The following is a 15,560-nucleotide window of genomic DNA, read 5'->3' as shown; positions in this document are numbered from 1 at the left end:
AATTTTTCAAGCCCTCTCCGAAGTTTTGCCAGGATTCGTCTGTGCGTTTCTTCGGGGTTTCAAAATAAAAAAGAACGTCCTTGGCCCCTGCTTTTCGCAGCCACACTTGGTGGCGCTGGCATTGTTGCAGAGAAAATAAGAGCGACGCTGAGCGTCGACGCCGGATCAAAAGAGTTGGACTTGAATTGCTGTGCAGAGTGTTGGTTGGTACCTGAGTGAAGCTGAGCGGTTAGGCAAATCGTCGCTAGTGTTTTGATTGATGTTGGACTGTCGGTATGCGAGGAGGGGACTTGTGTTGGTTTTGATGAATGCTTTGTGTTACACGGGAAAAAGTACTCCGACCAACCCTGCAGAAGTGTCCACTCATAGTTGGCCTTGGCCTGTGCCCCATCCAACAACTATGGAAGTACTTTCGTCAGAACTATATTACAGCAGGGCAGCAGGGGCTGTTGATAATTAAACCGGTTTATGTAGATATGCGTGCAGTTCAATCAAATTGCATGGAGGTCTAGTGGTTACGATGTGGCTGAACGACACTGTATAGAAACGAGCGGGTATCGATGGTCAAAACAACCAAAAGAAAATATAGCTGATATCAAGAAAGCCGTGGACACGCTATGCGCATGCAGATAAACGAGGGGGATATCGTAGAAACAAAGAAATTCGTCGCGTCATGGGAGTTGCCCAGGCAAATGCCCAAATAAAACAACGAGACTGCGAAAGGATCATGGATTCCTAGCCGCGTTACGTTTCTTGGCTTGCTCCAGAGCCCTGCGTAACCTTTCTTGATGCTCTGACTCCGCACCGGAAGCTCGATCAACCTGAGCTGGTGGAGAAGCCACCGGAGGGGCCGACGGAGGGGCCGGTGTGCGACTGGAGGCCGCCGCGCCTGGGCGAAGTTCCAATGGAGGGGGAACATCATTAGGCTGACTGGCCGGCACAGATTTTGGAGATAGCGCAGGAGGCGCAAGAGAAGCCGGTGTTCGACTGGGGGCTGCTGTGCCTGGGCGAAGTTCCAGGGGAGTGACATCAATAGGCTGACTGGCCGGCGCAAATTTTGGAGACAGCGCAGCAGGAGGCGCATCGGCCAACGTCTGGAGAAGGCGTTGAACGTTCGCTTCGATATCCGCGGGCGACTTTTTAATACTTTGCAATTTGGAATTCAGATCAGTCTCCAAGATCGCATCTTCCTTCTTCTTCTCATCCTCCAGTCGGCCGAAGGTTTCCGTGTCCGAATTGGCATAGCGTGCTTCGGCGACGGAGACGTTGTAATCGGCATCGTTGAGAGCCATGTCGGCAATTCCTGAGCAGCGCAAGATGGCCTCGGAATCGGCGCGAAGCGACGTAGCGAAGGTCGCGGTGGCCTTGAGGATCTGTTCAAGTTCAGAATCCGGAACGCCGGATGCGCGGAGGGTTGTGAATTCCAGATGGGCGACTTTCGATACAAGCTCGTCCAGTAAACTCTGATTCATACCTAAGCCGTGTAAGATTGCATCATCGAAGGAGTCCATCAAGCGATTGGCACGGTCGTCGCGGTCCTTGGCGGCTTCCAGAATGTTACGCTTTTCCATTCGATCGAAATCTCCGTCTAGTTTGCGGAGACTGGCCATGTCGCCCATGAAAACCAGCGGACGGCGCTCGGCCTTCTTACGACGGCGCTCGCAGTCTAGAGCAATCTCCAGTCGCTTCTGGAATCGAAGTTCCAATTTGCTGTGTGTCTCATTGACCATCTTCATCGTCACGGATGGGCTACACTGCTCAACGGGCGAGTTCTTGCCCTTCTGGTCCCGTTCCAATTGCTGGAGCGCGGAGTCATAGGACTTGCGAAGAGCAGAAATCTCTTCCTTGAGTCGCTCATCCAGCGGGTTAAAGACCTGGGAGACGAAGTTCTCAACATCTTGCCGCTCTTCGTCCAGCTGAACGCGAGCCTCTGTTTGTCTGAAGTCCTCTTCTAATGTATTGATGTCCGCATAGCCGATCTCTTTTTCATTGAAAAGCTTGTCGATCTGCTCCTCGGACTCTTCTTGGCGGACTGTGCGTTCCTGATCGAGAGTCTGTTTCCGAGTCTTTGCAGCATTTTCCCACTCATCGATGGTCTGTTGGATATACGAGAAATCATCGGGCAACTTTTCGAGGCCCTCTCGGATAGTGACATGCCATGAACTTTCGGACTGCTTGTCGAGTGGCGTCCAAACCATCGCACGCAGTTCTTCGACAACGTTTGGCTTCCCTTGTTCTTGGCGGAGAGCTTCCGGCAATAGGGCAGCCGGCATAGACTTTCGATTGGCTGCTGTTTCTAAGTACGCAGAGCTCTTGTGACGAATAATCCCAAGGAAAGTCTCATCATTCTCGTTCTGAGCGGGAGAAGTTAAGGTGGCCGACCGAGAGCGACTTGTAGGTGGCGGAGCATTTGACATAATTCGACCATTCACAGCAGATGCGCGTAGATCAGAGTAGGCCTGGTAGGCGGGACGACCAAAGGAAAGCTTATCCGAGCCTCGCTGAGGACCCTCGGTATACCGAAAAGGCGTGTAGATAGGCCGCGGAGGGTTTATCGTGAGAGGTGCCAAGTCATGTGCCTGTGCGTTCTCCTCTGACAGCTGGGCCAGAGAACTCTTGGAAAGGCGAGTCGTCGGGTTCTCTTCGGGGCCTAGACTAGAAAGCTTTGGCGTCCATTGAGATCCTCGGCGTGCTCGCTTGGCGGAAATAGGCCGCCCACCGGCGCTATACTCGCTTACCACGTCATCCATGTCGTTGCCTTCATCTGTGACAGTGCTTGGCGTAGGGGGCACTGTGTCTTCTGTCTCCACCGGAATGAGACCTGACTCATAAGTCGAAGTTCGATCCTCCGAGAGTGATGACAATCGTCGTGACGGCGCGGAGACACGGGGGGGATGGCTCGGGTTGTTGTGGCTCTGGTTCAATATTGTAGAGGATCTCGCGGAGCTTGGCTTCCTTTGCCATGAACGCCGTGAATATCTTGTAGCGCTCTTCATCCGAGTCAGCGACTGCCTCTTTGCGCAAAGTAGCGACATAGCGAGTGAGAGAGGACTTGAACCATGGATCGAGGTCCTCATATGGATCTACAGCTTTGATTGCTGGAAGGGCTGCTTGAGGTTCCGCTGGAGCTGTTGTGCCTGGACTTGCTATTTGGTCCTGAACAGGGGGCTGAATATTCTGAGGAGGTGGCGGGACTTCGACGGGGGTCTTCAAATTGTTCTCAGACGCCTCCTGTGAGGTATCCGTTGGAGGATCCAAACGAGATGGCGCATCGGCCTGGTTAGATGAGCTTGTTCGAGGGGTAGGCGCCAGAGGCTTCACCCATGCATCGATGACATTGTCGATACTGTCAGCATGGCTTCTCATGGATGTGCCTGAGCTGGTACTACCCATTCGAGCTGGAGGAGGCGGGGGATTCTGAGCACCCAACATAGTCATAGGACTAATAGGCGAAACTGAGTCATGTCGGCGCGTTTGATCAAATTGATATTCCGCAGGTGGGGCAGCCTGCTGATATCGGTGCTGGTAATGATAGTTGGTATCTACATGTGGAAGAGGATTGGCGGCATGATTCTCCCGACCGGTCGTAGGGGCAGGAGTAGGGCCGGGAGTAGGTATACCGGACGAAAACCCCGGAGGGGTTTGAATGACCTCTTGGGGAATCGGTTCCGGTTGTCTGGGTGGAAACCATGCCGAATCATCAAAATCACCGGGGGTTGGACCAAGGTGTTCCCAATCGGACGGGGTCCCTGGCCCCAAAGCCGATGAGCTTGTCTGGGGAGCTATACTCATCATCCTTTGGGGCCGAAATTCGTAGGAGCCTTGCGTGGCAGCAGGACCCGCACCCTGGGCAAGCAATGGGGGCTGCCCTATTGGGTTAGGCGGATGAACTGGTGCATACTGATACCCCTGAGGAATTTTCGGGGGCGGGGCCGGAACGATAGGAGCAGGGGCTCCGTGCGAAGGTACATATGGCGGTGGGATAGTGCTAGTTGTTGATGGGGACTGAGCATCTCCAAAAGATTCGTAGCCATGTGTTGTAGGTGCGGAGTGGGTGTCGACGACCGGAGCTGATGTGGGTGCGGGGGGTGGTGGTGGTGGCGGCGGCGGTGGCGGGGAGAATGGTTGGGAATAAGTATAGGCATATGGTTGCTCGTTTGTACTCGATGGTCGAGGCTATTCCGAGAGAGTCAGCCCGACTCTCGTCAACACAAAGAAGTTGGCGCATTTCCCTACCGGCAGTGGAGGCGGGGCATGAATGGGGTGGATGTGTTGATGTTGATTATATCGCACCCCCCACGTCCTTGGATCATTTCCTGACCCTGAATGAGGGGTTATTGGTGATACAGTATTCGAACCTGAGATCGGACCATAAGTAGCTGGCGTATAGACTGAGCTGGTTGGACGTGGAGGTTGTGGAGGTGGAGGCAGAGGCGCATCATTCCTGGCGGGGCGTGGGGAGAGTCGCCATTCTGGCTGAGAAGAGTCGGACTGGGGCGGTTGACCGTACATTATCGTTCATCGTCTTAAACTACCAGATTCCAGAGGCGAACTCGGAATATATGAAAGGTAGAGGAAGAGAGCGCAAGCCAAGAGAGATGGGGGGAAGAACAAAAACAAAAAAGGAGAGAGCGGAGGCCAAGGCACATTCGACTCCACCTAAAAAGACTCCAAGTAAGCCGAAACTAAACGAAACCCCGAAACTATCGGGCGCGAACTCTGTTGATTATGAGGATCTTAGTGGGAAAGAGAAATTTGAATAATACTAGTAGAGTTAAATTTTTTTAAGAAAATTAAAATTAAAAGATATCTCTAGGTACGTGACACTCTAAGCCATCATCAACCAAATGATAGTGGCACATGATAAATAAAGATACAGCATGTAGATGTACACAAAAGTCACACGGCATACTAGAATATCTATTTTTATTTCTAGAAACGAACTAAAAAGTCCAGATGACACTAGGGATGTAAAGTGGATATCCCCCGAGTTAAATGCTTTATGCGATAGCCCCCACGGCCCTAAAGTTGTACCATGTGAAACAAACTAAACCACCACACTTGCCTCGCACTTACTGGCTATTCCGTATAACCAACTCTTCTTTTCCATTTTGGCCCCTTTGATTCCATTTCAATCATCCATAGCACTTGATTTGCCCTGCTAAACAAGAGGGTAGCCATGCGGTAATTATGAAAGAAGATCTAGGTTTCTTTGTCGCGTTACTCTTTGACACACTTCACACCCCAAAATTTCCTTTAAAACCTTGCCAGACTCGAGGAATTCAGCATGCAAGTGCCCTTCCTGCTAGCAGTATTCATTTACGCCGGAAAAGACTCTTCATAAAAAGCACATATTCCAGTATAACCATACTACCTCATCCTCCCATTTCATAATTAAGGCTGCTCTCATGGAAGACAGAAGAGGAATAGCAGACCAGAAGCGGCCAAAAAACGGCCAGGAAACCGAAGACGATCAAGCTTGGGGAGACAATCCGGATGGTCCCGGTTTCAAGCGATTCGATAAATCATTCCTGCCACAAGCTCCATGGACCTCGATAAAATCCGCAGAATGGCCCCCAAGACCAAATAATACCGTAAAGATCATCCAACTTGGTCCTCTCGTATCGAAAGTAAATGCAAAATTGGCCTACCAAGTGTGGAAGTTGGCCGATGACACCCTGGGAAAAGCATGGAAAGATCGCCCCGATCACAACCCCTCTCCCGAAGCAGAGGAGCCAGGACTGGCCCGTAACGTGTACGAGCATCTGATGGTTTTTGCAATCTTGCCTTTGAATCGAGACGAAGCCAAGGTGCTGTTTGCAGAAGAGGGCTTGAAGAAAACATGGGACACTGCGGCCATGATTGCATCGATGAAAGCCGAGATCATAGCCGATAGTTCGATCCGCGGAGTCGCCAACTGGAGCACTAACGCCCTGAAAGCCGAATTGAAAGAAAGAGAATTATCGAAAGTTGGAAAGTCCGAAGAGCTTCAGCAGCGACTCATTGATGATGAGGTGCAAAAACGCTGCGGTGTCATGTCTGTCTCCAACCTGTCACACTTAGGGATCAAGCGCAGCAACAAGTACATCTTACAGCCAGCGACCAATAAAGCCATGACTCCGATCGACATGTACACTTTTGCAATCCACCTCAGTCCTTACAATCCAGCCTACTGGCTTAGTCGAGCTTACTGCCATTACCAACAAGGGTTTTTCGATCTGGCGCTTGGAGACGCCTATCGCGCGCAGATCCTCTGTAATACTATCGAACAGGCCCAGGATCGCTTCTCGAAAGATGGATTACACACGCAGATCCACCATGCAATGGAGCAGCATATCTTGGTTGAACCTACGGATGAAGATAAAGTTTGGTCAGAGTTGATCACTGAGATGCGAAAACCTCAGGGCATCTACATCTTTATCTCGACCATGCAGAAAACACTTCTCAATATCATCTGTCTCAGCCTCGAAGCACTCAACTGCTGGGATGACTTTGATTCCTATCATAGACAACTAGCCGCCCGAACCAACCGCCTCTATCTAGAGAGGTTCGTGGCGGATCTACGAAAGCAAGTATCGAAGAAAGCAGAAAAGGCATGGAGAAAGGAGAAGCGCCGCCCGGGCCTTTTCTGGTTTGAACGACACCAGGGCGCAATCTCAGCTAGTAGCATATATCCATACGAGAAGGATGATGTTCTGGACCTGTTCCCGGTTAAAAAGAACCTGGCGACAAAGCTCACGGAAGAGATCTTTCAGCATAAACAGGAAGCAGAGGAGAGCCCCACTGGCCCGACGGACATTTGCGAGGTTAAATGCAAGCTAAATCAGCAAGGGCTAGGCGTCTTTGCGAAAAAGGATATCAAGAAAGGTGACTTGATTCACTGGGAAGAGCCCACTATTCGAGGCCACCTTCCAGCCCGTCGTTTGAACAAAGACAGGACGAAAACGCCATGCGTGGACGACATACGATGCGAAAACTGCAAAATCGAGGTCGATGACACGATCAGAAGACCTTCCGTGGACAATAAACGCACACACGGTGATGATGACGAGGAGGAAGAACCGTATTGCAGTTGCGCAAAACATTGGAATCGAAACCCTTCCGATAAAAGGGGACTTATATTCTGCCCATCAGGCTCGAAGGAAAAGACGTGTGTGAGCATTTCATATGACTTATATCATTACGATGGCTGTGGTAGAGACTGGAAGTGGTTGTACGATACCATGCGACCGAATGTTTGGCAATGGGGACAAATAGAGCATATTTCCCACAGTAACGAGGTGCACGGGACGCTTTTGAGCTTACTTCTAAGAAGCGTGACTGAAATCACTCTTCTTCGCCGACAAGATCATGACGAGCCGGGTCTGGCTCCACAAGAGATCGACGAACTTTTAATTATTAGTCGGAATAGCCATTCGTGGCGGGATAGTTGGTTCCCATTCACCATGTCCGCGAACATCATTATCCCATTCGACATAGTCTCGTTCCTGGGCGTGAATATCTTCCGTGATCTCACTTTTGACACGTGGGCCTTGCAAACCATTTTGCGAAAACTACTTGTCAACGCAGTCCCCTGGGACATGAAACGTCGTGGAGATGTCCGTGATGTGGATCCCAAGGAGGAAGATAGAAAGCTTGAAAATCCAGCGGAACAGAAGCGGAGACTCATGAACGGGTATACTTTCGAAGATTGGGACCCTTCTTTTATGAACTTATACGTCTTTCCTGGATTGAACATGTTTAATCATACGTGTGCGGGAATGCAGAATGCAGAGTGGGCCTATGACACGCAAATTTTGAACAGAGTGATTGTGTGGGCACATAAGGATATCCGGGCAGGAGAGGAAATTCGAATTCGCTATCAATGTGATCATTTCGGTTCCAAGAATGACGCCCGGCAGATCCTGGGCGATCCTTGTTTGTGCCCCAACAATGCAGCACATAAATACGAAGACGAGATGGATTTGGACGAAAAAAGTTCAGATGAAGAGTCTTCGTGGTCATCCGACTCGGGTGGTGGTGGTGGAAATTCAAATCCTCAGCGCTACGGGGCTGCAGGAGGAAGTTCAGGTACCAAAATGTCAGGGCTCGAAGGTAAGTTATCAGTTCCAAAGGGAAAGAGAATACCGAAAGTAAATTCTAAAATTCTCAAAGTGAGGAAAAGACGGAAAGGCGGCGGAATGAAAGTAAAATTTGAGAAGGAAGAAAGAGACTCGGACGAAGAGGACGAGGATGAACTTCCGGAACGCAATAAAAGGAAATACGAGGAGTATGCCAAAGTCGAAAAGGATAGAATTGCAATCCGACGCTTACTGACACTGAAAGAAGAAGTCGAAAAAAATGAACGGAAGAATTTTATAGCAAGCGGAGCTGGATCCGCCAGCATAAAGACACAGGCGAGGAGGAGAGAAGCTTATGTCCCTATGGTTCCGAGGAGGCCAGGTGAGGATAACAAGAAGTGGCTAGCGAAGGAACGATTGGCTCTCAGGAACGACCGAGATGCGAACAGGCTTAGAGAACTGGCGGAGGAAATGGAAGACCATGAGATGGTGGAATATGTCGATGTACCACAAGTAGCGAGAAGCCCTGGCGACCCCATAGAGATTGTGACAGTCTTGGCTCCAGAGTATGTTGAGGAAGTGACCCACTGGGATCGGTTTAAGAAGAAGAAATAGAGGGCGTACTTAGCAGATGGAGAGTTGGAGGGTTTCAAGCTTAATTAAATGTGTAGCTTTTTAGGATTTACAATTAGTACTAGTACGTGTTGCCAATTTTCAGTTCAAACATTTTCGTTTCGGATTTTGCACCGGGGCCTGTCCATGTGCTCTTATATTAATTAGTATGCCCTTACAGATCGAAGCTCATGTTGGTATCCTGGAATATCTCCTGTTGATTGTCTCAATCATACGTTTCTTTTGGACAAAATGCACATCTTTCCTCCCCACAACTGACGCAACTGTTGTACAGACTTGAGTTATGGGGACCGAAGTTGCACCCACAACAAAACCAAAGAGCCACGGGGTCCTTATTTTCTACATTCGTTGTTGAATTTCTCCGACTTAATGTTGCGCCGGTGTCTGTGATGTTGGAACCGGCTGAACTCTTCCAAGCTCTGCCTGGATCCACAGGTTGTTCATCCAACGTAATTTGCTCTTGGGATGGATTATTCAAACTTTCGATATACACGTATTAGATATTATAGTGATAATTATTGGTCAATATCATACACTCACCGGCGGAATGATTTGTCGGATTGTACTTGAGATTTAGATGTACTTTCTGGACCGAAAGGGTTGGCGCCTTCTTGGGGTTTATGGCTCGCAGGTAGAGAAACGTTTGTTCCATCGGACCCCGATGAGACTCGAGACGTCATAAATGAAGCTTTAGCCTTTGCTGGCTTCAATGATTCTTCCTGTACCGTCCTTGCGTCCGGCTGTTGTTTAATTATATCTCCTTCTCCTAATGATTCGGTGGGACTCTGGAAATCTCGAACGCCTTCATGAGATGACATCGTAAATTGATTCAACTGGTCACGCATTTGAAACAATGAATCCCCCGAACTATCAGAGTCTACTGCCGCTCCTTCGGAGTCTTTCATGGAGTTTTCGTCTTGGCCATCGTCGATTGATGAACGCGGAAGAGCAAAAAGCGCAATGCGCCGAAGGTGCGAAGCAACGTGGGCGGCGGATGCATTCTCTTTCTCACAAAATGCACATTTTCGAGTCAACAACTTAGCTAGCTTATTAATGACCGATGTTTCAGAGTCAATTTTTTATTTGGAATGCAATAGTGAACGACTAGATACCTGAGACATATTGGTATGTTCCGAAGCTTCATGCGCCATCCAGTCATGAAAACTGTCATATTGCTGGTCGGGATCTTTGCAGTTTTCAAAAGTGCATATGTATGGGCGTAGGTCACGATATATGTGCAATCTAAAAGGTTTCCAGAGACTGAGTATGGTTTTATTTATTACAAAGAGTCGGATGACTTACTCCCACTTGGATCTGCTTTGTGTATCTGAAGGAAGGAGATAATAGCAGTAGGGGCACTCGAATTCTTTAGCTCCAGGCTCGAGAGGAGGAGGCCTGGGAATGCTTATGTATTGATCAGATTCCTCGCTCGGTGATATAATGGACGTGTTCAAAGATGTTGCGGAGTGGTCATCGTTCAAATCAATTTTGTCTGTGTCGGGAACGGTAGCAGTTGCTGGCTGTGACATCGTTGCTGCAATGCCCGCAAGTTCAAAATTGTTTTGAGCTTCAACTTGATCTCTGCGATGTTTCCAATATTCGAATTGCCGCCTTCGTTGTGCATTAGCCCTTACCAGCCGCTGAATGAGGTAGTCGTATGGTGCAATATCTTGATTTGAACGATAGGAGAGAAGAAGATCAGAGATACGAGCCACATCTAGATCTCTAAAGCATTCTATGAGATTGCTTTCTGTCTCGGAGCTTGCGTTTCCATGAAGCGAGAATCTTTTACGACCAATGCGTATTCTTGGATTTCGAATTTTAAACGCAAGTCGATACAGCCTATCAATGATAGACGTGATCGTAGTAAGAAGAACTATAGGCATCGGTTCAATTTCGTAGGAAGATAAGTCCTCGGAATCGCTATCGTCTATTGATTCGTCATCTTTCAACCTGAAAGCTGTGTTTGAAGCATATTCAGACTGTACATAGTGATTGGCATCTTCCTGCAACGTAGTTTCAACTAAGATAAAGTAAATTAGCCATCTGGTATACGGATATTGGAGCTAACTTGCGCTTTAAAATAGTCTTTTGAAGATCACGAAGTAGCCCAACCGTATAGTCGAACAGGAAACTTGAATCCCGAAGCCGGTAATCCAAAGAGCTGTGTCCGTGATGATAAAGACCAAGATTACGAGCCCACAGTTGGAAGCGCTGCTGCTCGTTTGAAATCGCCTTGCTTGTGGAGCCGGATTGAGTATCAAATTTCTCGAGGTCAGAAAACCCAGTGTGTATCTGTTTCCCAATGCTGGCTAAAGCCTCGGCAGGACTTGGAGATATTGATGTATTCATCTTCACGGGAAAATGTCAATCAATGACCTAGGGGTACTAGTAGGAGCAGAAATTGGAATAGCCCTGCAAGTTTGATGGGTTGTCCAGGCCCATCACGTGTTAAGGCGAGGGGCTCAACTGAACTACCCCTCCTTTCCGGCCTAAGTGAGCAAGATCTACTGAATTTGATATTTTATCACAATGAGTGGCTTCGAGGTCGTAGGTGTAGTGCTAGGCGCAATACCTTTGCTAATATCGGCCATTGAGAAGTATAAAGCCACTAGTCGAACACTGAAGTTTTATCAACAGAAGGAAACACTTGTGGAGGAGTTGATTCGAAGTCTCAAAGAACAGGAGTTCTTCATTAAAGCCGACTTTTCTTTGACTCTGAAAGCGACTTCGATCGACCAAGAAGAAATTGAAAACCTACTCAAGAATCCGACTCCCACGGTTTTTAATAACCCAGAGCTCTCAGATGAGATCAGGGATTTCCTTGGGGATGGGTTCGATCCTTATATGACAGAGCTAGCCCGGTGTCAAGGAAATTTGATGAAAATAGCTCAGAGGCTTGTTGGTTTGGCCTCGAATGATCAAGTATGTCGCACGGTATAATATTTCGAGCCCGAGTGACTCCGCAGAATTACACTTCAAAGTTTATGGATGAACCTAATAACTCAATTTCTTAACAGCTGAGTTTATTGTCCCTTGTTCAGATCTACCCTCAGAGAAGCGGGCGTTACGAGTTTTCTAGAAAAATAAAGTTCAGTATCGCCAAGGATGATTTGGAGCGTCAAATCAATGAGCTGGATCTCAATACATCAAAACTCGAGCGAATTCGACGATACAAGTCACATCTCGAACCAACCTTCCCGTCGGGCTCACGAACGGTCTCAAAGATAACCTCATTTTTCGACATGGTCGCCAAGCATGCATATCATCTTTATTCCGCCATTTCCATTGGTTATACAGAAAATTGTCACACAGAGGGCCATGAAGCGCAATTTTTCATTCAGCATAGAGCAGATTCAATGAAAAGACCGAAATCGGTCAAAAAGATACCGTTGGCATTTATGGTAGGCTTTGGACCTGCTAAGCCAAGGTTATGCTACAAGGCGGAGATCAAAGTACTAGAAGAGATGCAATCGTACTGCTTGGATAGGTACGTGTAAAATCGCCTTCTCGTGGGCTAGAACTGGTAGCTAAATCGTCAGTTCAAGCGATCAAAATAGCACCTCTGCAAGCCAAGCCCACCCGTCTGCTATGCCTATTCCAGCCAATTTGAAAAGAAGTGAAAAGTCCAAAGTTTCTTTTCAGTCTACAGACAACCGTCAGGATCCAGGACCGCAGCTCAGACTTATTCACGATTTATGTCAACATTCCACCGGCCTGAGTTTCGAAGAACTTTTCCTGTCCAAAGGAGGCCTTCTCTGTCATTCTTCTCCACCGGCAATCTCATCAATGAACGTGAATACTGCCGAAATAATTCCACTCGATTTCGCTTTGCAGGCAGGAAATCTATCATTGAACCAGCGGATGACTTTAAGCCTGAGCGTGGCTTCATCTGTGATGCAGCTCAATTCCACGCCATGGCTTGACTTACCTTTGAATATCAATATGGTTTTTCTGGTTTCAAACGGCTCTATGACACCCGCTATGCCACTTCAGCCTTTGATAAAACACAACTTCATATTTGCTACAATGCAAAAGCCGCATTGCAGCGTTCGGCGCACGATGCTAGAATTAGGCATACTTTTACTCGAACTGTGGAACCAGCAGACCTTTGCCTCTTTTATTGCCGATGCCAAAATCTCTGCTTCCCATACCGTTGGATGCCGATATGATGCTGCATGCCAATGGGCAGATGAGAGTATTGACCACATCATGCCATTTCACCATAAGGTGATCAAAAGATGTGTCGAATGCAACTTTGCGACGAATCCTGGAGGCCCTGTAGAAATTGACTGGAATGATACAACATTTCGAAAGTCTGTGTGTGAGCATGTGTTGCAGCCTTTGTGGGAAGAGTGTAGATTTATCTGAGAAGATCATTGTCACAATTTGATTTCCAAGGTCGATGGCTGCCCCAAAATCATTTATGGAATAGAGTTTAATAGCTTTAGAACAAGATCTCACTACATGACAGAGACGACTCATCGGTTTAAGTCGGAAGGTGCTACTAGGAGGAAGCCCAAGCACGAAACTGGTGATCAGAGGGAAGAGAGAGAGCTAGAGATGAAGGATGAAGCTATCTAGGCAGGGGCAGCCTGGGATGCTTTGTATACCTGAGGCGCCGGCTGGGCACCAGCCCTTGACAGTTTATGATCGCATTGCCTGCCAAAATAGGTTAGCCGCTCATTTCAGAATGCCTTCCAATCATGAAACAGCATGAAGCTACAGAAGACAGCAGAAAAGCTTGGTTGGTCGCCTAACCCCATAATTGATAGTTTTCAGGGCCCACTTGCACCCATTTGACCAAACGTAAGCATTGAAGTAAGCCCAAGAAAGTTACTCTGTATATCGGGTTTTGTTTCAGCTGGGGCCGTTGCATTTCCTTCAAGTTGGGAACCTCATATTAATTGACCCACTGCCATCTCCCACTCTTTCGCTACTAGCAAACTATTTCAACTGCGAGGCAAAATGATTTCATTAATATTTGTGGCCATTTTCGGGCTGTTAATTGGTGTGTATACTCTCAAACGACGCAAAACAACTTCGTCTTTGCCTCTACCACCGGGCCCTAAACCATTGCCTATCATTGGTAATGTCCACCAAGCTCCCAAATCACACGCCTGGAGAACATATCAGGAATGGAGCAAACAGTATGGACCCATCGTGTCTGTCAATATGCTTGGACAGCCGGTGGTCATATTGAATACCTCCGAAACAGCCCACGATCTCCTAGCGAAGCGCGGGGCCACATTTTCAGACCGGCCTCATCTTTTTGTAAGAGTCTCCTCTTCTGATCTCCAATTGGGTGAGATGATCTAATATAAATCAAGTTGGCAAACGATCTAGCCTTGAAAGGGCTTAACATCCTCATGATGAATTATACAGACCAATTTCGAAGACACCAGACGCTAGAGGTCTCGGTATTGAATGCGACGCCCGCAGCTGCCTATCACCCTCTACAAGCCCTAGAATCACAGCAGTTGATGCAAGATCTTCTGATCAATACTGGCGAGGCTGGTACCGATGTGAGATGTCATTTTCAACGCGCGGTCGCAAGTATGATGCATACACTGCTGTACGGCTTCCGTATCAAAGACTGCGATGACCCAATTCTTCAAGTTGCTGTTCAACTGAACGAAGAATTTTCAGAATTTATACAAGTCGGCGCAAATATTGTTGACCAGTTCCCTATTCTCAATAATTTGCCCAGCTTTCTAGCTCCATGGAAGGCAAAAGCTGAGAATCACTTCACGACCAAGGTCAATATGCAAGGCGAGAACTTCCGGCAGGCCCTGTCTTCGGACGGATGGAATATCGCAAAGTATCTCAAGAAGAGCATCGAAAAGGACAGTCTCAAGATGCCCTTGAGTGAGCTCGAATTTGAGCTTGGTACCATCATCAACGCTGGACTAGACGGCACTACAGATAGCCTCATGTGGTTTGTGGTAGCATGTGTTACGCAGGACCAAGGGTTCATCACCAAAGCACGCGAAGAACTAGATACTTTTGTCGGACGTTCTAGGCTTCCAGTTCCAGATGACAAGCCTAATCTTCCTTACATCACTGCTATCGTCGAGGAAATATTCCGATGGCGGCCCGCTGGGCCTGAGGGGGTTCCTCACATGAACAAGGAAGAGACTACGTACAATGGATACAAAATCCCCAAGGGCTCTGTCATTGTACCAAATGTTTGGACGATTTCTCGAGAAGAAGCGTTATTCGGACCGGAACCTGAGAGTTTCATACCAGATCGCTGGATCAACGACGGCGATAAAAAGACACTCAAAGCGCTACCCCGGCAGCCTTCGGATATGGCAGGCGAATTTGCCCCGGACGGTATTTTGCCCGCAACTTTATTTGGATCGTTGTTGCTCAATTGATTTGGTCATTCGATATCAAGGCTGGACTATCCGATGAGACGGGTGAGCCTACTGCCGTTGACCCAATTGCATGCACTTACGGCCTGGTTATGCGATCGCTACCTTTCAAAGCTTCGTTCAATCCTCGTGGACCTTGGGTGCGTGAAGTGATCTTTAGAGACGGTGACACTTATATGAAAGATCATACGGCTATTCTCAATCGGATCGAGGCGAATATTTCTAAGCTATAACGCATCAAGGACCCCCTTGCCTCTCTTATCACCTGTGTTAGGCAGCTCTCCATAGCTTCCTCCAGGGCTTCCACTCCTCTCTTTATCTTTCCATAGCGCTGAACATATTGCTTCCACCACTACTGCGCGTACATTCCTACAATTTATCTATCATTGTACTCGTCACATTCAAATATGTATGATTACCAACCAATTCAATGATAGCCATGATGGCTGTCATGATATGGATACGAGAAGCTCAACTATGATTTCATTGC

The 15,560-nt window shown here is 48.0% G+C and overlaps 4 protein-coding genes across 4 annotated transcripts; 3 read left to right on the top strand and 1 right to left on the bottom strand.

The window, feature by feature from the left end:
- Positions 1–725: 725 nt before the first annotated feature.
- On the bottom strand, positions 726–4,512 carry N7533_008763 (uncharacterized protein; the record flags this gene model as incomplete). The annotated part of the gene is given in 3 exon segments (XM_057105413.1): positions 726–2,846; positions 2,863–4,176; positions 4,237–4,512. 3 exon segments carry the CDS (start codon positions 4,510–4,512, stop codon positions 726–728), a joined length of 3,711 nt encoding a protein of 1,236 aa, XP_056956862.1.
- Positions 4,513–5,408: 896 nt separating this feature from the next.
- On the top strand, positions 5,409–8,675 carry N7533_008762 (uncharacterized protein; the record flags this gene model as incomplete). The annotated part of the gene is made up of 2 exons (XM_057105412.1): positions 5,409–8,094; positions 8,155–8,675. The coding sequence occupies 2 exons, from the start codon at positions 5,409–5,411 to the stop codon at positions 8,673–8,675; spliced, it is 3,207 nt and encodes a 1,068-aa protein (XP_056956861.1).
- Positions 8,676–11,225: 2,550 nt separating this feature from the next.
- On the top strand, positions 11,226–13,064 carry N7533_008761 (uncharacterized protein; the record flags this gene model as incomplete). Its single annotated transcript, XM_057105411.1, has 3 exons — positions 11,226–11,618; positions 11,714–12,183; positions 12,236–13,064. The coding sequence occupies 3 exons, from the start codon at positions 11,226–11,228 to the stop codon at positions 13,062–13,064; spliced, it is 1,692 nt and encodes a 563-aa protein (XP_056956860.1).
- A 597-nt stretch (positions 13,065–13,661) lies between these two features.
- N7533_008760 (cytochrome P450) lies at positions 13,662–15,073 on the top strand (the record flags this gene model as incomplete). The annotated part of the gene is made up of 2 exons (XM_057105410.1): positions 13,662–13,967; positions 14,024–15,073. The coding sequence occupies 2 exons, from the start codon at positions 13,662–13,664 to the stop codon at positions 15,071–15,073; spliced, it is 1,356 nt and encodes a 451-aa protein (XP_056956859.1).
- Between the last annotated feature and the right edge of the window lie 487 nt (positions 15,074–15,560).

This window comes from Penicillium manginii (genome assembly GCF_028828005.1).
Source record: "Penicillium manginii strain IBT 31320 chromosome Unknown utg000006l:1.0-4164085.0:1.0-4166146.0, whole genome shotgun sequence".
Classification (NCBI taxonomy): domain Eukaryota; kingdom Fungi; phylum Ascomycota; class Eurotiomycetes; order Eurotiales; family Aspergillaceae; genus Penicillium; species Penicillium manginii.
Note: the sequence above shows the minus strand (reverse complement) of the source record. Positions and strands in the feature narration are given on the sequence as shown.